Source organism: Cuculus canorus, chromosome 3 (assembly GCF_017976375.1).
Source record: "Cuculus canorus isolate bCucCan1 chromosome 3, bCucCan1.pri, whole genome shotgun sequence".
Taxonomy (NCBI): Eukaryota; Metazoa; Chordata; class Aves; order Cuculiformes; family Cuculidae; genus Cuculus; species Cuculus canorus.
This window is the reverse complement of record NC_071403.1, coordinates 89,327,455-89,352,030: the sequence shown is the minus strand read 5'-3', so window position 1 is coordinate 89,352,030 and position 24,576 is coordinate 89,327,455. Positions and strand designations below refer to the sequence as shown.

The following is a 24,576-nucleotide window of genomic DNA, read 5'->3' as shown; positions in this document are numbered from 1 at the left end:
TTCTTCTTGTTCAGCCTAAGTTGTGCATGGTCCTGCCTGTCCCTTGCCCTTTGGACAAAGGGCTTTTCAGGACAATGCCACCAGCCCCTATTGCCCCTTGGGCTGGGTTCATCAAGTCTCAGTGAGAAAGGTTAGGTACTTTTCTTCTAGGCAGAAAATAGCTTAGGAGTTTTAGCTGTCCACATCCAATCCTTTCTGCTACTCTTTAAAAAAAATAAAATGATTATGGTGTTCAAGCTGGGCTCTTCTAACATCAACAGATGGCCCCCATCCAGCAAGTCAGTGACACTTCTTGTGCAGAACCTCACAGTGTTAGTATGGTACCAATTCCTTAAAAATGAGAGGGAAGATGACAAGCTTATCTCAGCTAAATAGCCATACACAGCAATGCCAAAGTTTATGGATTAACAAAAAGCCGACAGCATTACAGATAAATGTATTTTAATTAGGATTAAATACTATCTCAAGGTATCTTGAAATCGCACTTGTACTGTACTAATAAACAGCCAGAGGCAATAAAAAAAGTCTGAAAACATAAAAGTTCTAACATCCAACATATGACAGTAAGTGCTGCCATTTAAAGCAACAAGCACCGCTCCCCAAAACACATATTCTTAGAGGAAAGAGTTGTAACATTTTTGTATGGACCAAAAAAATTTAAATTGAAGACTGGAAGAAATATATTAGTGCCTGCCTTTTTAAAAGTTTGGTTTTGGTTTTTTTTTTACATTAAATACAGTTTTCTTTAAAAGCGAGGTACTCTCTAAATTCATGGTTTATATACTGTATGTACACAGAGCAAAACATTGTACACTGGTATTGGATAAAGCAGCACTAATTAGCTATAAGCTCGTATGGTGTTGCTGAACCAATTGCAAGATGACAAGTTAAGCACTCTAGGAGAATTATCTCTATGGCTGGTATGAGAAAAGAAAAGTCATGTATGTACAAACTGATTATTCAAATAAATCCCACAAACTCAACATCATTTGCCATGGAACTGTACATGCTGCAGCTAATCAATGGAAGTTTTACTGCAAGAACTGAACTGAGACCCACAAAGTAACCATTTTCTTCCAGTAACAAAGTGCATAAGCCATACAGAGAGCACTTACGAAAGTCGTCATTGCAATAAATCACCCCTGGGGTGCAGGGCTCCAAGAAAAGCAGATCCTTACTGCAGCCTCAAGTCAAGTAGCCACCTGCATTTCTCCACTATACAAAATATGAAATGCCCAACCAAACCACAGGAAACTGAGATTAAAGCTACATTACGAAGTATCTGTATGTGCACTCTGCCTTTCTGCAGACACTTACAAATTAAAGAAGAAAGTCTGCACCTAAGTATCACTAGTTCAGACTAAAATGGACTGGCAGTTATTTCCATAATTAGTGCAACATTAACTCCTATACTTTATCAAAGTGACTTACCGGCTCTTCAGATGCGCAATGAGCTACTCAGGTTTTACACAAACAGACAAACTAGAATATTTTGCCGAAAATTGTTTTCAGTTTTGTAGATTTTTTTAAAGTCTACGCCATTAAAAACCCACCAAACAGAAATAGTTTGTGCCCCACCTCAAAGACAATGCCTCAAAAATTAATTATTTTTTTTTTTATTCTAAGTTTAGCAGCAGGGCAGAGAGATTAAGGTTCTTCGTGTTGAATATACTTTTGTTATTCGGTTTACATCTTCAGAAGAGGTTATTTGCTGTATTTTCAGGATGCTGGTCATTCTTGTATTAGCCACTACACTGGTTTAAGGAACCAAACGTTTCTTCTTCTTTGATCAGGACAGAAGCAAGACAACTTGTTTCTACACTGCATCAACTTAAAGTTTCAAGTTTTAATGGTGTAAAAATCTAACATTGAACTACAGTTACGAGAAACTTCCTACACAGCAAGCTGCATCCAAATCTACCAGTTATTGATGGGACCTTTAACTGTTAACAAGTTATTCAAAGCCTCCAGACCTGGAAACAACAGATCACTCAGCCAGTGAGCCAGCAACTCCCTCCCCCTTTTTCATGGCGCTTTAACAGATGCAACTGATGTGACCTCAGCACTGGAGCCGATGATTTCCATTGGTTAACTCCAATACTGGAAAGGGCTAGGGAGATCCTGTGTTAAGCCCAATGCAATATGCATTCGTGTCATGGAGCAGGAAGATCCCAGTGTCTACTTGTTAAAGTTCACACAAACCATACAGATACAGACAGGATAAAACACAGACTCAAAAAAGATCCATTATGCTTGAAGAAAATTCCAAATAAAATGACATCTTCTGCACAGCCCAGCCTCAGACACAGCCACACCTTTATCTAGTATAATAAACTCTGTAGTAAACTGTTTTTGACCTCCATAGAGAGTAGGAGTTGTCAAATTTAAGAAGATAAACTCCTCTCCCTGGGTACTGGTGGCTGCCAGCATACACTTCTTCGTGACAGTCTCGTCTGTACACAGGCACTATTTCATCTAGCTGAGGCTTGTTGGCATTCTTTTTGTTTTTTTCTTCACTGCTAGTATTTTCTGCAAGGGGAAGAAAAAAAAAAAAAGGTGTCATTTAACATGGGTGGATGCTTTACAAGAGAACGTCAGACTGATCCATAGTAGACAAGGCACTCTTTGTTAGTTTAGAAATCAGATGGGTCAGAGGGGTTCATAGTGAGGCTGTGGCTAAAGCATTCAAAAGCTGGAGGAACAATAAGCAATTTTACAGTTTGATACAAAAACTCACCACACCTGGGTCAGTTTGTGGAGATGTCAAGCTCTAGTTTTCATTAGCGATACACCACAACTGACTTCTACTGATCTGACATACTACTGATCACGTAGTAGTAATAGCCAGAAGACCACTGCTTCCAATGACAGGGCTGTTCCTTCTAAGCAAATCACATGCTCACTTCAAAACATTTTCTGATGGTATGCCAGACATCCCTGTCACTTGTGTCCTGGTTACTATCAGGAATTGCTCTTTTAAGCTGTTTGCTGAAACCTTGAGGGAACTTCCTCCTAGAAACAGTTCATGACAGCAGGGCAGGATTTTTTCTTAAAGTTTTCACTGTGAAGATCCGCTATACTTTTATTATGGCACAGGTTTCAATCTAGCTTACTGACAGCTGAACTGGACAGAGGGCACACTAAAAAGTAAGCAAAACTTAGGAAAAGGATTTTTCCACCTTCAACTACTTTAGCCTATTTATGACCAACAAGCTGACTGAAGCTACTTTCAGAATAGACGGATACTTTTCAGCTAGACGGAAGCTGGGGTAACTAGGAGATGACACAAGACAATCAGTTGAGTCTTCCCTCATGGCAGCTCCGTCAAGGACTGGCAGTTTAAAACAATAAGCAGCTTACCTTCTTCTTCATCCTCATCGTCACCTGGATTCACTGACATGCCACACTGACTGCTGTATTAGGGGAGTCTGTCCATTCAAAATACACCCCAAAACCAATGTCATAATTGTCTGTAGCAAACTCCCAAAAGAGGTAAGACCCCTCTTCATGAGTTGGTACTCTAACTGTAACCACTTCTCCTCGGCCCACTGTGATCACAGAGTCTGCATCCTGTCGGATTTTTTCCTTGAAGTCTTTTATCTGAGGCCGTGTCCACATTGACGGGGCAGCTATGACTGGAACAGAATCTGGAGAGAGAAGGGAAAAATCCCAGTTAAGCTTTTGTTTCAGTTATTTATGTTGCATGCTCAAGTGTGCAGTTGAGCACTGCAAGCATCAGAATTGCTTCTAAGTAATTTCTGATTTTTTTTCTTTTCTTGTTTTTAACAAAGCAACACCTTTTCGAAACTTGCATGGAATGCAGTGCCAGTCTAGATGTAACACTGTACACTTACATCCTACCAGTTTACCAAACTGTCACATTTAAACCAATAGCGCTTACACAGAAAAGACTTGGAAGACAGAAGCCTACAAGTGCTAGGGTTACATTGCACAGAAACCTTCACTGAAAGGATCTATGCGACAGAACCAGAGGTTATGGATTGGTCAAATTGCCAAATATTGACTAAAATAACTGAACACCTCACTATGCAGACAGGGTCTGTTCTAGTGTTTGTTCCATACTGCAGGAACAAACAGGTCTTTGAGGACCGATTGTGGATTGAAGTATAGAAGTAACACTCAGAAGTACCAGTGATGAGAGTGCTGCTGGGAGGCTACTTTTACTGCTTTGCCTTCACAGCTTCCTGGATGTTGTCTGAGGAAGGTGGGAAACATGAAGAGAAAGCAGTTTGGACTGCACATAGGACAGGGCTAAGTCACAGGTAGGGCGGCATTCAGACAGAAGAAAGAGGATTTGGCTTTATTTTAATCTGCAAGGCTAACATTCAGTTTTGACCTGAGTTCAAATAAGTTTGAACATACTTTTGCACAGAACAGCTTTCAGCTAGAACTTTTATGCTCTTTTCCATCACTGCTGCAAAAAAAAAAAAAAAACCAGTCTCAGTCGAGAGAGAGGAGGTTCTGGATCCCATCCACTCTTCTCAAAACACTTTTGCTGCTTCCTCTTTTCCTTCATCCAAAAGCTGACTTTTGCCTGTGCAATATTGTTCTCTGTTGAGAGAAACTGGATCCAGGAATTAAAGCTAGCTCTTGCATAGCACAATGAAGCCAAGCTATGAGCCACAGTGATGACACCTAATACATCTGAATCCCAAGGAGGGGGTTTGTGATTTATTTTAATTAAGGAGTCTAGCTAAGTCCTACCTTTTGGTCCATTCTCCAGTACTTCTTCCAAAACCTCTGCATCCAGCTCTTTTTCAGGGCTGTCTGCATGCACATTGGCCTGCCCGTTAAGCGATGGGGTTTCCCCTGAGGCAGGTGCATTCACCTTTGATGCAGCAGTCAGAGGTGTCCCTGTCGCAGCCACAACTGCGTCCTGCTGTTTTTGTAAGGCTGCCTGAAATGACAGAAATTAAGTCAACTACAACCAAATCCCCAAAAGATGTCTCCATCTTCCAGCAAAACATATAAAGACACTTCTTAAAACAAAGGCTCCCACTCTACCCCGCGAGGAGGCTTGACTTGAAAGACCAGTGAGAATTACACGTACTTAGAATCAGAGGAAGTAAAGTCACTGATTATACAAGGTAACAACCATCCTTCTGGATTTAAGCAGAATGCATTACCCTTTAGCTTCAAGACTTACTTTCTGGCCCTAGTTATCAGGGACTTCTGTAAAGCCTTTGACACAGTCCCCCACGACATCCTTCTCTCCACATTGGAGAGATATGGATCTGATGAGTGGACTGTTCAGTGGATAAGGAATTGGTTGGATATTTGCATCCAGACAGTAGTGGTCAATGGCTTGATGTCTAAATGGAGATCCGTGACAAGTGGTGGCCCCCAGGGGTCTGTACTGGTACCAGTGCTGTTTAATATCTTCATCGATGATACAGACAGCAACATGGAGCACACCCTCAGCAAGTTTGCAGATAACACACACCAAACTGAGAGGTACAGTTGCCACACCAGAAGGAAGGGATGCCATCCAGAGGGACTTGGACAAGCTGGAGAAGTGGGACTGTGTGAGCCTCATGAGGTTCAATAAGGCCAAGTGCAAGGTTCTACACCTGGGTCAGGGCACTCCCAAGCACAAATATAGGCTGGGGGATGATGTGATTGAGAGCAACCCTGTGGAGAAGAACTTGGAGGTGCTGGTTGATGAGAAGCTTGACCTGAGCTGGCAATGTGCACTTGCAGCCCAGAAGGCCAGCCGTATCCCAGGCTGCATCAAAAGAAATGTGGCCAGGAGGTCGAGAGAGGCGATTCTGCCCTTCTAGTCTTCTCTTGTGAGACTTCATCTGGTGTATCGTGTCCAGTTCTGGAGTCCCCAATATAAGGATATCGAACTGTTGGAACAGGTCCAGAGGAGGCCGTAAAGATGATCAGATTGCTGAAGCACCTCCCATACAAGGACAGGCTGAGAGACTTGGGGCTGTTCAGCCTGGAGAAGAGAAGACTTCAGGGAGACCTTATAACAGCCTTCCAGTACCTGAAGGGAGCTACAAGAAAGCTGGGGAGGGACTTTTTACAAGGGCATGTAGTGATAGGAAGAGAGCAAATGGCTTTAAATTGGAAGTGGGAAGATTAGACGTCAGGAAGAAATTCTTCATGATGAGAGTTGTGAGATACTGACACAGGTTGCCCAGGGAAGTCGTGGATGTTCTGTCCCTGGAGGTGTTCAAGGCCAGGTTGGATGGAGCCTTGAGTAGCCTGGTCTGGTGGGAGATGTCCCTGCCCATGGCCGGGGGACTGAAACTGGATGAGCCTTAAGGCCCCTTCCAACCCAAACCATTTTATGATTTTATGATCAGTACAGAGACATTACACACTTTTTTTTGAGACAGAGAAAAGGTATAATTGACAGTAACATTCTTTAAAAAACTAATAACTAATAAACACATGATTTTGATGAAGAAATATAGGTATCCTGGAGGAGTAAGACAAGACAGTCAAACATTAGTTAGATTTCAAGTTTGAGCCATCGTACAGTCGTTGCCCATGTCCACTTTCTACTACAGCAGTTCTACGCACTGAGACAATGTAAAGTGGCAAGCACTTCTCTAGAAAAGTACTGCATACAGCCTTTCCAAAATTAATTGTGTTACAAACTGATCTCTAAGCAACAATGACAGAACAGCACTTTTCAACTGCACTAATAGATCCCATGGCAGCTGAGTTATAGGCATCAAAAGGAAAGTATTCCTCAGAAGTGTTACAGAATCTACATGAATTTTCAGGGAAGTCCAAAGCAGAATTAAGACAATTTAACTGTTATATGCTGCTTTTTCATCTTTTCCTCTGTAAGAGTTGTCCAACTAGAGATCTGAAAGATAAGCTTCATCGCTGGGCAGACTTATTTTGTAAAACACTACAAAGGAAAGTCTGTTTTGCCCCAGGTCTTGCAGGGCATTAGTCTTCTGTACACTGAAAGTAGACAGCCATGGCTGAAAGAAGCAGTGCTGATAACCTTGAATATTGGCATCAGCATGTCTGACATCTCAGCCTCAAGGGAGGATTATCAGTTACAGAAGTCACCAAGTGCAAGACTGATGAGGCTATAGCTTTTGCTTACCACTGCGACACCAAAGCATTGGTACTAAGGTATCATTATTAAGCTTCAAGGGTAATCACAAAAGGGCAGGAAGCCTCTGACTTTCCTATACCACTTCAACTCCATCAAATTATGGTTTGGGCTGGAAAGGACTGTTAGGGATCATCTAGTCCAACCCGTCTGCCATGAGCAGCAACTTCTTTCACTAGATCAGGTTGCTCACAGCTCCACATAATGACCTTGAACATTTCCAGTGATTGGGCATCCACTACTTCTCTGGGCAATCTGATCCAGTGTCTGACCACTCTCACCATAAAAACCAAATTTCTTCCTACGTCCAACCTAAATCTACACACTCTCAGATTAAAATCACTGACCCTGTCCTGTCACTACAGGCCCCGGTAAAAAAAAAAAATGTCTTTCTCCATCTTTCTTATAAGCCCTTTCTTTATAAACTGAAGGTTGCAATAAGGTCCCCCCAGAGCCTTGTCTTTTCCAGGCTGAACAACCCCAGCTCTCTCAGCCTTAATTCATAGAAGAAGTGTTCCAGTTCTTCAACCATTTTTGTGGTCTAACAGGTTCCATGTCTTTCTTGTGCTGTGGACCCCAGAGCTGGATACAGGGCTTTAGGTGGGGTGTCATGACAGCCGAGTGGAAAGGCAGACTCACTTCCCTCCCTCAGCCTCCCACATGTTTTAGGCAGCCCAGAATATGGCTGGCTGGCCCATTGCTGGTTTTCATTCACCACTATCCCCAATTCCATCTCTGCAGAGCTGCTCAATCCACTCATCCTCCAGCTTGTACCGAACTTAGGTTCTGCCCTAGCCCAGGTACAGGACCTCGCACTTTGCTTTGTTGAACTTCATGTGATTCACAGCAGCCACAGGGGTTCCTCCACATGGGTTTGCATGACTTCCTTCCTTGGACAATTCTTTGCTGAGGGCATTGGCCTTGTCAAAATACAAATTACTCAAAATTCAGTAACTAATTTCCTGCTCAGTCTTTAGACCCCAGTTTGGCAGTTATAAGCCATTTAAGATTCAGGTCCTGCCCAGAGAGGTCAGACATACTAGAGTCTGAAGTGTGACTTACATCTGTTTAAAATCTAAGATATATACAGATGAACATGCTTGAACTTTAAATACTTCGAGATGCGAATACAGCACATTTACTGGAGATGCAAGATTCCCCCAAATGAAGAAGTAGCCTTTCAAGCTCAGGCACAAAATCCTTGCAAAGAAGTAATGTACCACTGTCACCCATTGCTACCAGAAATATGAAAGTCTCTCCTCCCACCCAAGCAGTCTATTGTAGGCAAGAAACTAAATTAGGTACTGATGTCAAACCGTGGATGGAAACAAAAGTCATTAGTGCTCAAGTTGATAGAGAGGAGCAATCTCAAACCCATTAGTGATGTAACAGTGCTGCACGCACGTTCAGCTGGAAAGACACAGCTGACGAAAGCCTGCTGCTCTGCACAATACCTACACAGAGAATCACTTGAATAGCTTCGTGCTCGGATCACTGGCATGTACCCCCATTCAATTACACACACAATAGATGCTGCAGCAGAGCTCTTCACACTTGGTCTCCAACAATAATATTGAACAAAGTAATTAGAAAAATCTGTTTGGAATCCTCTTAACAGCTGCTTCAGAAAAAATTCAAAAAGATTAAATAAAGCGCTTTGGTGTTTGAATCTGAAGCAGCCTTAGTCACAATGACACTATCTCTGCTTGTAGCAATTAGATTTCAAGGGTAGACAAGTTAACATCTCCCAAAGACAGCCTGGGACGCAAAAAAAAATCAAAAAAAAAAAATCTAAGTTTCTCAGCTGGTGAGTCATACCTGTTGCTGTGCAAGCTGGACTTGATACAACTGCTGCATGTATTGTTGATAATGTTGTTCTTGGAGCTGTCGAATTAGGATCTGCTGCTGTTCATAGTTGCCGGGATACTGCTGGGCTGCATACTGCTGGAACTGAATAGCAGTCTGAGAGTTCAGTGCTGCCATTATCTGTTGCCTAGATTGGTGAGAGGAGAGTAGGAAGATTACAAGCAACTGAGGGTATTGGGGAAATCCCTGTACTTAAGTGATTTAAGTGGCCTCAAAGACAGTCAATTCAATTCCAGAAAAAGCACAATTAAAACAAATCTGCATAAGAGCAGAGCCCAGAGGTAACATAAACGTGAATTTTGCCTAAGAACACGCAGAATAAAGAAGGGAGCAGCAATTTCTACCCAATGTTTGAAAACATCAGATGTTAAAAAAAGACTTACATAATTCGCAGTCTGTAGTCTGATAAAGAGGCAGTGCTAGGTGACTGAATTTCTCAAACAAGCAAGGGGAAAATCCCACTTTTGGTACCCCCATAAATCTTGCATAAAGCATCTTTCCAGCAGCCCTTCCACAAACATTGGTATGAACAGACCTGCTGTGGTACGGCACAGCAATACTTTTTGGTAAATCTAAGAACACACCACATCACTATTTTAATTTCCCAGGACAGTATGCAAACATGAAAAGTATGACTGACTGTGGCCTAATTCAGGAATGAAAAAACTACTGCCAAATAGGCCATCTGTGCCTCCAATAAACTCAAATGTTGAAACTCCAGGAGGAACACACGGGTTACTTATGCACAGGCTGTTTTCCTCCTCTCTCCAAAAGGCTAAAAGAAACTATACAGTAAAATTACCAGCTAGATCCAAGATTTGTCTCGCATGTTACATCAGTGACCAGCTAGTAAAGTTTCAGAGGAAGAAAGTAGTATCACACAAAGGCAGGAGTAATTCTTTCCTTCCCACTCATTCCTTCCCCAAAAATCATTCTCTAAAAGCTCCAGTATCCTGAAGGGCAAGATTTATTGCTCTTTAGCAAACTATAGGCAGTTTAGATACATTTGGCCTGTATACGTGTATCCACACTCCTCTTCTGTCTGAACTCTCTCTCTAAGTTGCTACAACCACTCAATACATAACTGCTATTAATGTAAAAAAATCTCCAAACTTCAAGACATAATTTTTCTTAGCACTACGAAACATCTTTTATTATATTCTGTTCATTTATTTTACAGTCCTCTAGCTTTCACCACGTTAAATAAGCAGTAAAGCTTGTGGATTAATTACTTACTCCCTTCTCAAAACCACTACATAAGCAAGCACAGGATCTACTTCAGATACAACCCCTGAAAAGACATTTTTATTATGGAAGATTGCTGCTGACTGATGTGGAACAGCTTTGATTTACTGTTCTCTTAAATATTATGCATGCAAAGCCAGATCAGCATCTGGATGCAAAGGGAAAAATGAAATATAACTACAGCTGTATATTTTAACAATTTAATTCAGGCTAAAAACAAAGGTTAAGTGCATTTGAATGCGGATTTTGTACTCCTTTTAGGAAGAGTATAAGATCCAGGGACTGCCAATGCACAAATGAGTTCTGCAGACACTTCACACTTCCTAGAGAGACTGTTAAGGGGTAGCATTAGACTATTAAGTTAGAAAATTTCAGTCATGCATTCAAAAAAGCTCAATTAATTGTAGTTATCCTTTTCAAGGTTCCACCTACCATAAAAGGATAGAAACTTTCAAGTCACAGTTCAAACAACACTTCCAGATGGACATCAACTCTGCTCAGTTGAGTGCAGAATTAATCATTTAATAAGCAAAGCCGCAAATTTTCATGAGGTGCAGCCCTTAAAGCCCCAAGAGCTTCTCTTTAAACAAAGCTTTTCTGGTACTTTCATCTGAGAAGACTGCATACAATAATACATTACTGAAAATTATTTTCTGCACAGTGTTCCTTTTAACTAAGGATGCAAATGTCACCACCAGACTCAAGTGCTCTGAACTTCAGGTATTCCATTCTAGCATACTATTTAAACAGCTGGAATTGTGTCAAATGCAAAGTAGTTATTTTCTTTGAAGTGTTGCTTCAGCTACTCACTTCTGCTGTTCCATCCGAAGACGTTCCTCCTCTATTCTCCTCCTCTCTTCTTCTTCTCTTCTCAGTCTTTCCTCTTCTTCTCGCCTACGTTTTTCTTCTTCTTTCTGTAAACGCTCACGCTCCTCTTCTTCACGCCGCCTTCGTTCTTCCTCTTCTCTTCTGCAACATCCACTCAATAAGCTATTTCAGCATTCCTACAATCCTTAGATGAGTTATTTTGAACATGCCATAACCTGCCTTTTACCTGCCCAAAAAAGCTTTTTGTTCAGCATCATCTCTTCCCACTTCAATTTGACTGGAATAGTGTCTTATTGGATACGAGAAGAAAAAACATTACTGTTTAGTTTTACTGCACTGTGCAGTATGACAAGTGTAAATTCTGTATTATCTTTTGATATTCATTCCAACTTATTACTATATTATCCTTGGCAGAAAGCAGTAGAATAATTGTCTGGGAACCTTAAGTGCACACTCCAAAGTTTACCGTATATTCAATAATTACATGGGTACTATAGTTTAATAATCACATGATATGCAAGTGATAGTAGAAGATGGCCTTTGTCAAGTTGCTAATCCATATAAGAAAAAGGAGTTTAAAGCACCTGACAGCTCTATGTTCTGTATACCTTTGGTCTACAGACCTACGGGGCAGACATTTAGTAAAGCATGTATTTTCTTAAACAGATGACAGGATCAGCAAAATTTTAAAACCTCCTTATATTTTAGGTGTCCACCTCAGAAACAATCATTCATTACTGAATGTAAAAGTAAGTAAAAAGCCTTAGAGAGATCAAATGGCATCACAGCACCTAAACTTCAAGCATTTTTCTTTCCAAGATGACTTCTTGGAAACTAAGCTAGCTGTGACAGTTCATAGGTCAAGAGTTATACACTCAATATAATCCAACACCAAAGGACTCAAACATTACCTTTTCTTTTCTTGTTCTTCTTTCTCTATCTTGTGGGAAGTGACATATGTTGAAAACAAGTGGCAGCACCTATTCAGGAGCTTAACAAATTCTGTCATAGCTTTTTGCTTTGACATGTTTCCAAGGGCAGCCCATTCCTTCCTGAGAGAGAGAAGGCAGCTGAAATAACAGAACACTCAACGCTTTTTGAGTCAGTAATGACCTCTGAGAACCCAGCTAAGAAAAAAAAAAGCTGGGAGACCATGGACTAAACTTTAAATATGCAGTTTCAGAGAACTGATAACTTTTTCCCAAAGACAGAGTTTAAACGTTTAGGCTTCAGTGCTCTCTTCTGCCTGCACCAGAACAACCCTTTCAAAGGGACATAACAGTGCTTATATGAAATCTTGTACATACCATGCACCTTACTTTGAATTCTGAACTTCATCCAGAACCTTCCCAGATACAAACAAACCTTAAATTTTTTACCTCTCTTCCACTCTAGATTGTGGAAAAAAATGCATGTTTTCCCAGATGAACAACATGGTAATGACCATCGATTATGGTACTTGAGCTAGTTGAACACAACAGCCTGGTTCTTCCTAGGGAAGGTTACTGCAAAAGCAGTGCTCTGAGAAGCCAGTTCTGTGTTGCACATTGCCTTCACACCGGAAATGGCAACAATGCACCAGAAGTGCAGCCTGAACTGCAAGCAATACAAGAGACAGGCCTGAGACTGCCCAGATCTCATAAAAATTTACTCAGTTTGAATGCAACAGGTATCTGATTTCAGAAGTTATCTTTGATATTAACAAAAACTATGGTGAATGTCACTACCATTGCCAAAAGGCTTAGCTTGCTGTAACCCTGCTCTGGAGCTGGGATGAAACACGGGCCTGCACACTGATGTTCAGCTAACCAAGTCTTAAACTCTTATCAGAAATTGGACAATTGGCAGACTTCTAAGATGTATTTGAAGAGGCCACTCTCACTATCCACTACCATACATTCACACACTTGTCTTCTGTATGCAACCCACACACTTGTCTTCTTACTGCAGAAACTGGATGATGTTTTCTTCATGCTGGAAAAGCAGAGCTAAGATCAACAAGAGCACCAGTCCTTTTACCTTCTATCATTGCCCAGGACATCAAAGAATCCAACTTCAGGGCAAGTGTCAGCATTGTAAGGTCCCAGCAGAACCTGCTTGTGCAGTGCCACAAGTTTGAGCTTTTCTTCATAAGTTGGATGAAAGGCTTTGCCATCTTTTTCTGTAAAAAAAAAAAAAAAAAAAAGGAAATTTCACTGTTGTGATTAATTGATTGAGCATAGGACAGAAAAGTGCATTTTGTATAACTACTACCACAATTTCCTCTGCAGAAAAGGAATGAGTCACAAAAGGTTAGACAAAATTGTCAGTTCTATTCAAGTAAGAATAGATCTTCCAGAAGAAACATATCTACTTCAGCTGCAGAAAATTAATTGTGAAATGGTTTTCATCATACCACCTAGAGTGAATCTTGGCTAGTAAGTTATCATATAAATATTTATGTTAATTAGTTGAACATTGTACCACATGGATCCATATCTCTGAAATATTTTAAAACCTTAAGCTGAATTCAAATGCATCCTGCCAAGTCTATTGTAGTGTGGATATGACGGATTTTCCACAAAGAAAGATGTGATGTTAACTTCATAGATTGCTCTCCTTTCATGCTCTTCATATTGATGAAAACAGAACAGGCAAGGTTTAAGGGAAGGAAAACTGCAGAGATGAAAAATTAGAATTTAGGGAAAGTTTTCTTTGAGGCAGTTTGATTGCTGTGCTTTGCCAATGCACCTGGAATAACCCCTCACAGGGAAGTCTTAGCGGTGACTCCACCAGCAACAATGTACACAGAGAGCTCTGGCTGTTAGATGCAGGCAACATAAGCCATAATCAGAATTTCAGTGGCTCCACAGCAACACCACCTGAAGCAGCCCTCGTTAGATCCTACCACACGTTTACTGGGAAAAAAAGACTTGCACCGATTTAAAATGATATATGAATTAGTCAGCTAGGACTTAACCTCAGCACATTTAAACTGTCAAAACAAATCAAAGAAAACAGGCACTGTTATACATAATTATAAGAAGAGATTTTTTTTTTTTTTGGAACAGGAAAACAAATATATAGGCATCAGGGCTGAAATGAGGAAACTATTATCAGATGTAAACAATGGATATTTCACATGATTGTACTAACTGCTCTCCATGCAGTCAGAAACCACAGGCAGAGCTGCCACTAGTTTCCAGCTCTCCTTTTACAGTAAAGGTCACTTCAGAGCAAGTTTACAGCCCCAAACTGAACAGTCCAATTCATGCCCAGATTTTGGGGCTGACGACTACATATTCCAAAATTGCCCAGCTGATGCTTGTGAACACATGTATTAACAGGAAAAGAAGTAAAACTCAGAACAAAAGAGGGAGTGAAATACCTCTACTATGGCTTATTGAGGAACTCTGAGCAAATAGTCCTGAAAACTGAGAATCAGAGACGCTGGAGGTTGCGGGTCACAACAAAACCTGTATTTTTATTTTAAAGTTCAGCATGCTATTGGACTTAACTCAGTTAAAACATTACAAAGAACCATTACATCAATGCCATTAATTTTGAAGCCAGAATCAAAGAATTAAGAGGGTAAATACTTAATCACTTATTATCCACTCCACTTCACTCTTCCAGAATCTCATGTATTTACTCTTCTCCCAGTGTCACACAATCATACAGCAAATCTCTCTTCTACCCTGAAAAAACAGAAGTCTTCATCCACAAAAACACCTGTTGGGGTGGAGGAAGTGGGGATGTGAAGACTGAAGCAGACTCTACTCAGTGGTATCCAGTAAAAGGACGAGGCAGCAGACACAAACTAAAATGTGGGAAATGCCACTTAGACAGAAGAGGTGGTGGGTTTTGGTTTTTTTAACTGTGAGAATGACTAAGCACTGGAACAGGTTGCCCAGAGAGGTTCTGAAGCTTCCATCCTTGGAAATACTCAAAATAAACAGTCCCGTGAAGCTTGCTCTGAACAGGGAGGGCTGAACTCTACAGACCCCAGAGGTCCCTTCCCACTGCAACAAGTCTATAATCCTTAAGAGATGCAAATCACCATGCCCTGGTAAGCTCTCTCGCTGGATCAGGTCTCCTGCTCTCATGCCAACCAAAATGCTTTTTGGCTTTTCCACGATTCTTCACACTTCATGTTTAACTCAGAATTTGCTTATTAAGTAACAAGCACTTCCATTTGCCTCAATAAGCTGCACACACTTAATATCCTGGGGCAGTGTGCTTAAAATCAAGACAATTGATAAGGGTACTACACTGAAATTTCGCCAGGTTTGTGAACAAAGTATGCTTCTTGAGGGGAACCCTACAGCATAGTTTACCTTGCACAACCTGCATGTCTACATTTGTCTGCCAGAAAACATAGCTACTCACTGTACTGAGCCAGCTAACATCATGAGTACTTGAACTTTTTTCTGAAAGGCATTAAAGGGGGAAAAAAAAACCCTTGTTTCCCATGCTGTACATAGCATGCCTGCATTTTCACAGAACAGAGAAGTCAGACCTCATGCCTTTGGAGGAAGCCAAAGTCCGCGTTTACAAGGAATGATGATCCAAGGGAAGAAGAAAAACCAAATTAAATAAAAGAGGAAAAAGCAGATGAGAAAAATATGAGACCGGCATTCAGTGACTCGTAGATAATGCAGATTAGAAGCAAAATATTTGTAGACAGTCAAGAGAGCAAAGTTGTATACTAGCTGAATTCTTCACCATGAACCACATTGCATAATTATCCCAAACATGTGGAATTGTTGCCATTAAGTGAACCACAGGACCTGAAGCCTTCTGCCATATTTGACTCTGCAGATAAGAGCATTGGTGAGTCCAGGCAAGCAGAAGTGCTGAATTTATTCAAGCATCTGTGAATGCATCATTTAAGTAGGTATTGCCCACACAGCTGCCAGGAGGCTGAAGAACATCAAAAAGCTCTAGAGAATACTGAGAATTCCAAAGATGTGTGCAGCAGTAGTACAGCAACTATACAACCCTCCCTATGCTAGTAACATGCCTGACCCAATAGGGCCAGAAAAAGGCTCAGCTTTCTTACAGAAGATTAGAAAATGTCTCTTCTGACAATACTTCAAACCATCATTCACCTGAAATGGCCATTCCTCAAGTCAACTGAGCCCCACGCTTAAGCAGCAGCCACTAACAGATCCAACACAAGCAGTGATTAAGGGGATGCTTACATGAACGAGGCAGGCTGTGGACCTACTGCAGGGAGTACAATACAACACTGTAAGGGCCCACAGAATACACACCCATAGAAAGATGTACAGCACTGATGACGTGAAGTAGTTCACCCAGAACAGAAAGAGACTGGCTCCCACTTACTGCAAGCTCAGGCCTTGATGTGTGCCATGAAAACTGTTACTCTGCTGTCACGCCTGGAAGGGAAATCCCTGCATTATCCAGACCACTGCTCTCCTTGACAGTGGCTACTTTGTTCAGATGCCCACAAAACTGAGATCCATTGAGGCAACTCAGTTAAATATTCCAGAAAAACAGTACTTAGAATAACAATGACCCTCCTTGCACTACAGGTAATTAACCATATGTTTGAAATCCACTGCTTGCATTGGCATGCAAACAACAGAAAGATGATGCTATAACTAGCAAAGAAAAGCAGATAATGGAGGCTTACGTCAATACGTAGCACTGTACCATTGACATGAGTTGGTATACACCTGCAAATTCAAGACTCAAGGCAGTCTGAAATATGTGTAAGAGGCTGTGTCATGCAAGATACTATTCCTCCCAAGTAACTACTGATTTTTTTTTCCTGTAAGAAGTATCACACATCCTGATGCAGCTTCCACTCCAATTTCACCTACTACACTCACTCTACATGCCCAATTCCCATGGGATAGCATTCAGTCGAGTCATCTAGAAGGCTAGAAAACAGTTTGCGAACTGTGATTTTTCAGCTCGTAGCTTTTAAAGAGGCAGATATCACATATGCTAATGGTGTTCACTTGCAAAGATTTAATAAGACCAAACCAGAAAATCATGAGAAGGGAATCATTGCCTATAGATCCCAGTACACTCTTACACTCATACTTCTGCATCAACAGACGAGCTCCCAACCAGCCCTTCCAACTAAACGTGATCAAAGCTCAACTTCACATCAAATGTAGACACTTTATAGCAGCTTTCAGACTCTTGAAAACAAGAGCCTACTTAACTTATGAATTACAATCATGCCATCAAAAAAGCCCTCAAAAAAAAAAAAAGACGAGGGCAAACAATTAATTTAGAATTATGTATTGCTGAAGTTGAAGATGCATTCTTGTCAGCATAAGAGGAAATAACTTGGAACAGTCAAACAAAATTAGAGTTTTAGAGTACTTAATATACCAGTAAAGCCTTTAGATAGCAAATTAATACGGTTTGTATACTGTCTACTCAGACGTGCTGCACTGAAATCACTTTAGGCATTACACAAATACTTTGGGGACTGTCATATACTGAAGGTTGGGTGCACTGGTATTTCAGTGGCAGGATGTGGGAAGCCATAAGGCCTGGCTGATACCAGAAGAGATTTGCTGGCAGAGCTATGCAAGTCAACCCTCTCCTTCGGCAGGTCACAGGTTACACCTTCAACAAGCAGCATAGCTCGCAGCAGCATAGCTCGCAGCAGCTCAACAAGCAAAATAAACCACCAGACGCACTTCTACTTTGCCAGCTGCACAATTACAGACAGTCCAAGAAACGAAAAAAACATACCCGTTTCAATAACATAACCGAGTTCTCCACTGCACACTGGATCCAGCACAGCACAACAGCTTCTTAAAGGCAGCCAAAATGGTGTTTGACGTGAACCAGGCTCAACAGAGCAGTAAGGGCAAGAGTGCATATTGTAAGGAAGGCTCTTGCTTCTCACAGAAAAGCGAATTGGAACTCTATTAACTATCTATTTTCAGTGTCACTGCTATTCTGAAAGGCTTTCTTCACAAGCAGTTACGGATGCTAAAGAACCTAGTACACATCTCTTTCATAGCCTCAGCCTGATAGTTAAAGTGACTGAGAGACAAGCATTTCAGATTTGCATCTGTCTTTGAGAAATGGAGTAAAGCAGCTTTTGAACCTCTTTATTATCCTAGCCTAGTCCAGTTGTGGTTTTCACTTTGTTTACACACACTCCCATCTTGTCCTGTATTCGAGCAATTCTGTTACATGCAATAAGCCACCACAGTCACTAGAATAAGAAAACTCAAAGTATTTTCATCAGATTAAACTCTTCTAGGAAGAAAATACATCATGAGTTACAACCAGACAACTCTGTCTGCACACTGAAGCAGAAAGCAAGCTGCTTAACCAGCAATTGCTGCTTACCCTTTGATCCCACTCAGGGACTCCTCTAGCATCCTGATCTGAGCTCCTTCCATCCCACTAACTATACTTAATTCAAATACTGTCATTTTCCCAAACAAGTGCTGCTCCAATCACTTGTTTGTTCCACTGTAGCTATGTAAGTACTTAATATACACTGTGGCATGGTTATCAACAAGCTTTAAGAAAGATAAAGGTTTTCAAAGACACCTCCCAACCCCACATACGTATAGTTTTTCATAGAATTATTAGAAACATCTCAGCATTAACCTGTTAACATGGGTCAGCCTTCAAATCCCTCATATGATACTTCTTGAAGTAAAGGAGGAATCTGCATCTACAAGGCTGCCCACTCCCACAGCTGGACATGAAAATTATTCGGAAACAAAATTAATTATTTTTGGAGCCATGCAGATATAGAACAAGCAGGCAAGACCACTAATCCAAGTATTTGTAGCTCCTGCAACTCACCATCACATATATAAATAAAACCCCTCATGTTATGGCACTTTCAGCAAAAAAGTACAGATGAAAATAAGGGCAATGACTTCATGCAAATGTTATTCCCGTTGTAACAACAGAGGAACAAGGCCTTCTTTTGGAAGAGCAGTAGTGAGATGAAACATGTTGAAATTAAGCTTTTAATAAAAGGAAGGCAACAACAAACCCACTGTTGAGACAACGCACCGAAACCTAAACACGAGTAACACTCCACTGACTTTTCACCATCCAAGAGGAGATAAACGTAGAGTATAAATTTAATTAAAATGTGAAACATAATAGACAGATTATAAATAATGCAGATAAGCTCATTCATAGTGTGTAATTTTTACACCATCAATACCAGTTCTAGTAGGGTATTAAACTCAATACAAAATAAGACGATGGTTGACTAATGAATTTGCTACTGCAGAGACATTTTTTTCTGCATCATGTTTTAAGAACAAGCACTCATTAAACCAAACCAGAGCCCTTTCAAGCAGCTTGTTTCACAGAAGGCGTAGAAAGACAGAAGTCACAGTGCTTCAAACCTGACACCCAGTTGCAGCAGCTTCTGACACAGGAGAAAAAAAAAAAAAAAAAAGAAAAAGTACTAAGACCCTTATGGTTCTTACAGCTAAAGGAAAAAAGACTTGGTATGTCAGCATGCTAACAAGAAAACTAAGAAAACTCTTTTGTGGAAGGGCATCAAAAAAAGGTTAAAAGAAGCAGGGCTCAAGAAAACTGTTTGGAACCTTACATGCTCCTAATAACTATCAGCGTGCAAGTCAGCCAAAGTGAAGAAAACAGAGAAGTTTGTTGTTCCAGCACAGCTTCCGTCTGCCACTATGCTTGCCCCTAGAAAAGGCAGCTTTCCTTGGGTGTCATCTAACAAGTAACTGCAACAAGGCTGACCTTCCCAAGCACACAGCTGTATCTTCCCTAGCCCAGGCAGGCTGCTAGACTCCCTGTTCTGTGCCCCACGTTGAACAGCAGCTGCCTGAAAGCCAGCAAAGCAACACATCACTGCAAGGTGCGCAAGGGCTGTAGCACAATGTAACCCCACAGCGAACGCAACTCTTCCTCCAAACCCACTCCCTGGGTTTGTCAACGCTCCCTCGCACAGCTGTCAACTAGAGTTATGATGGCAGTGGAAGAGGCAGAGCCAGACCTGTAGTCAGCACCCCACGGAGGCAGCAGGACATCTCACGGCAATGCCTGTCAGCAGACCTAACAACACTCGAAGACAGCAGACTCACTCTTCGCCTGCGCTCACAACGTTTTCCTTTGCTCGCAAGGTTTTCTTCACTTGCCTCAAACAAGGATTTTTCTGCTCCGTTCATAGCGGCGTTGCTACAAACCTTCGGAAGCGCCTCCCGCGGCCTCCCGGCTCCCGCCCCGCACAGGACAGGCGTGTCTCCGCCGGCCACGAGACGCCGCTCCTCTTTTAAGGCCTCACCTTTAAAAAACCGGAGCGCCAGGCCGTACAGCTCCTCCAGCGCGAAGCCCCAGCGCCGCTCCGGGCTCAGCACCGCCTCCTCGGCGCCGCCGGCCTCCGCCTGCCCCGCCGAGCCGGGATCCTCGCCGTTCCGTCCCGCCGCGGGCTCTTCCGGCCCCGCCTCGCCCCGCGGCGCCTCGGCGTTGGGGCTCAGTGTCAGCCCGTCCACCGACACCTCGAGCCGGTCCGAGCCCAGCACCGCCGCCATCCTCCGCCCTCCCGCCGCTCCCACTGCGCCGTGCCGGCCACGTCTCGACTTCCGCCTCCGCGACCCGGAACTTCCGGCCCCGCCCCTGCGCGCACGCGGCCGGGTGGCTGCGGAGCACTGTGGGGTGGCGTGGGGGTGGTGGTCCGGGGCGCCTCCTGTTATACCCTTGTCCCACCTTGCCGTACCCTTTTCCTACCCTGCTATTCCTCCTTCAGCCCTGCCATTCCTTCTCCAGCCCTTACATTTCCTCTTCAGCCCTTCCATTCCCTCTTCAGCCTTTCCATTCCTTCTTCAGCCCTGCCATTCTCTCGTCCCTTGCCATTCCTTTGTCCTGCCCTGCCATTCCCTCTTCAGCCCTGCCATCCTCCCAGGGCTTCTGCTTGTGTGTTTGGAGGCCAAACTAACTCAGGGCTGGGGTTCCCCCGCCTCTGGCAGCCTCTCCCCATCTCCTGAGGTCGAGGTAGGGCTCCCTTGGCCTCAGGTCCCAGGGTGCTGGGGCTACATGGGTGTTGGTGGGAGCCACTGCTGAACACTGTGCTGTTTGGTTGCTTTGTAGAATGGAATCGTGGTTTCTCAACGGCTTTGTGTCACAGATGGAAAGCCTTTTGCCCCAGCTGGGAGTGTGGGGTCTGCTACTGACCTGTCTTACTGCTCCCTGAGGAAACGTGTCAGGCCTTGCACAGGAGAGGCAAGAAAGGAAAGGAAGGAGCCAGGGAGTGAAAAAAAAGAGTACAAGGCAATTATTTTTCCAAGAGCGGTATCTGCGATTAGCTCATTCCCTTGTAGCCGTGAAACGCTGTTCAGAATACTATTATCATAATGGTATCATGTGCTGCATGAAGGGAGAGAGTCACTCTCATGCATGGCTCAGGAGATTTATTCCCAGCACAAGACATCCCCCTGACAGGACTTCAGCATTACCATTAAATGCTGTTGGTCACATTTCTCCATCAAACCAAGAGGCAGACTGCATACCTGGGGAGCAGAGTTGTCTGCATCTAGTGTTTCATGAAGCTGATAGGAAGAAAGAGAACCACACAGCTCTGCAACCTCCTGAAACATGGGAGTGTGTATGGGAGTCCCCGGCTGTCCCCAATTGCTGAAGCCTGACGCCCGTTTCTGGGGTTATCTCCTGTAGTCACTCACACCAGGAGTTCAATGACTATTACAGGTAGTTTTGGATCCATCTGCTGATCTCTGAGGGATGCTGAAGAGATGTTATTAAGTCACACTTATAAACTGCTTTGAAGCCTTTGGGTGAAAAGGAGGAGAAATGTAAAACGTTAAAGTACCTAATTTCCAGTTAGTATTTCTTGAGAGAGTGAATGCCATCCAAGGCACTGATTATTACAAATGGGGCACAATTTGATTCACATGATGATTCATCATTATTCTAAATAAAGTTTACAACTAACTGGAAATCCTTTGTAGCTTCTTCACTAGCTTTTTTTTGATTGAGGATCAAACATAATACTTCGTTTTGTTTGTTTGTTTTGTTTTTTTGTTTGTATTGTTTGTTTTTTCCTGCCAGAGGCTGCAGAATAAGGGTGTATGGTCCTCCTTTGACAACTGGAGCTCTCCAGCGTACACAGTTCTCCATAATGTGTGGTGCTATCTCATGGAGCACACAAACAGTGGAACAGATGATTTTATCTCCTCATACAAGCCTGTACCCTGCTTTACAAGTCTGTCAATTCAGCATCAGATCCAGCTTCACCTTAAAAATTGTTAATTCTTTTATAAAATCACTTGTATAAAATGCCTGTTTTCAAAGTTTTGATCTGACACATTTTCTGCTTGGCTTGTAGTGTTTATGTTTCATAAATATTCTCTTATGGCATCACTTCTAGAGTTTAATCTGTAGTGAGTTTAATCTTAAGATTACTGATTCAAGAAACTCTAAATTCTTTATCCTAAAATGCATCTTTAGAGTAAAAGAAACTGAAGTTCTGACTGATCCCTACTGGATTTGCTGTGTTTCACCCTGATGGAAAGAAATATTTACATTATGCTAGAAAAAACAGAGGTGTTTCTGCTTTGCAGTAGGAGGCTGGCCTGAAACCAGGCAGCCTTTAGTTTGCTTGTGTGTTTGGAGGCCAAGCTAAATCCAAGAGGCAAGCTGATTTTGGGAATAATTACAGAAAACAGGTTTGTCTCCTCCTGACAGGCTCTCTTCACCCATAACGAATATTTGGTATATTTAGCAAATATGAGACTATTCCTCTCTTCTCATGCCAGCTTTGCTATACCGTGGTTACAAGGTAGTGCCAGTGAAGCAGGTTCCTCCATGAAGTGCTGTGTAGTCTTCTAGAGAGGTCCCAGCTGGAGAGCTGGAGCAAGATGTCACGGTAGCACTGCGTCTGACCAAGGTGTGACTAAGGCACAGCAGTGCAGCCTGCTTTTGTCACCAGGCAGAGAGCCACTAGGCCGCACAGAGCTGCTCTTAGTGACCCTCTACCTGCCCACCCTGTAGCCAAACTGCCTGGTGAGCGTGGAACAGACATGTCACATTGACTCTCCATTGTTTCATGCAGCTTCCAAGTCATATCTATAAATACGGAAACTTGCTGTTACACTGCGGTGTCAGTAAATACTGTGATGTGCGACCAGTGGACAAGCTGAGAGCACCATCACGTAGAGAACGGGGAACAGCTGTGAGATGATATGTTAGAAAAAAACCCCACAGGCTCAGATTTTGAGATGAGTCAGGAAGTCCTGGTCTGGGATAATGTAATAACAAACAATGAGATATTTTTCTGGAAGAGAATTTTGAATTTGCAGAGAAGACTATTTGAGCTACAGTGTAGAATCTTGGCTCATCTGGTATAAAATAGATAGTTACCTAGAACTTCGTGTCCCGGTGGCCTCCCTGCTGCTGGTGGTCTGGCTGATGGGCAATGGGGAGCACTCCCAGGCAGCAGGGCAGAGAGGCCACCACTGCACTGAGCTCTGGCCTTGGGAATTGCTTCAGCTGAGGGTTTTGCCTGTGGCCCTTGCCTGAGCTGTGACCACAGGCCACCCAGATCCTCACCTGCATCCCAACCCGCTGGCTTGCACTCGTGGCTCCCTTGGCTCCCCAGCTGTCGGGGAGCAGCTGGCCCTGGCTGTTCCCTGACATACAGGCAGTATGACTTCTAACACCTACAGTGAATTGCTCACGAGTCCTGGAAATGAATAATTGTTTCTCAAAGGATTATGACAAACAGTTTCCAATAGTTTATGTATTTAAGAGAACCCTTAGCAGACAAAATGCAAATCCCAGAGAGGTTGTCTAGTTTGGTAACAGTACCCTCAACTACATGTGTACCTAGAAACTTTATATAGAATAGATCAATTATTTAATTCAACCCAGTGAATGTTTAACAATGAAAAATAACAACTTAGCCGTTGCAATGGTAATGTGGACCATTAAGATATTCATAGAGCACTAGCCTCTCTTAAACAAACTGCGCTTTTCTTTCTGGTGTTCACCAGTCCCAGACCACCAGCCCTTCCTCCCAGGCACCCATGGATGAAACCCATGTGCTTTCTGAGGCAGAGGCTGTCCTTTGGCAGATTTCCACTTGCTCAGTGGTGGCTAACAGAGGAAGGAGACCAGCTTGGAAGGCATGGTCTAATGCAGTGTTTGCTAGGGAAATGACTGCTAAATATTTGATTTTCTCAAATGAACATCTCTAAGCAGCTCCATGCTATGGGCTCAAAAATGCAAATAATTCACTATGCAAATATTGTTATCAACTTATAAGGAATGGCTACGTTAAATAAACTAGGAGTGAACATCAATTCCAGTCCTACTGTTGTTGTGCCAGTGAGAGAACCTGTAGCTGGGAAAGAGTGGACAGCCTGTAACGAAAGGCAATGTGTATGTCTCAGAGAGTGACCAGATTAATGGAAGAATTAAATTCCCCAAGGTTTGGCAATTGAATTGCATTTTTGAGTAGTAACGGGATTCACTTTTTTCCCAGAATATGACAGTTCTGTTCCTCATTTTACTGTCTTCATTTTGCATTCATGAGAGTT

At 42.5% G+C, this 24,576-nt stretch overlaps 1 protein-coding gene across 1 annotated transcript; it reads right to left on the bottom strand.

Annotated features, from left to right (window-relative positions):
* Window positions 1-1,077: 1,077 nt before the first annotated feature.
* Window positions 1,078-20,605, bottom strand: ACBD3 (acyl-CoA binding domain containing 3). Its single transcript, XM_054063207.1, is given in 9 exon segments — window positions 1,078-2,529; window positions 3,361-3,391; window positions 3,394-3,647; window positions 4,726-4,918; window positions 8,924-9,098; window positions 11,027-11,185; window positions 11,956-12,096; window positions 13,064-13,205; window positions 20,310-20,605. Coding segments are annotated over 9 exon segments (1,554 nt in total). The 5' UTR covers window positions 20,557-20,605; the 3' UTR covers window positions 1,078-2,317.
* Between the last annotated feature and the right edge of the window lie 3,971 nt (window positions 20,606-24,576).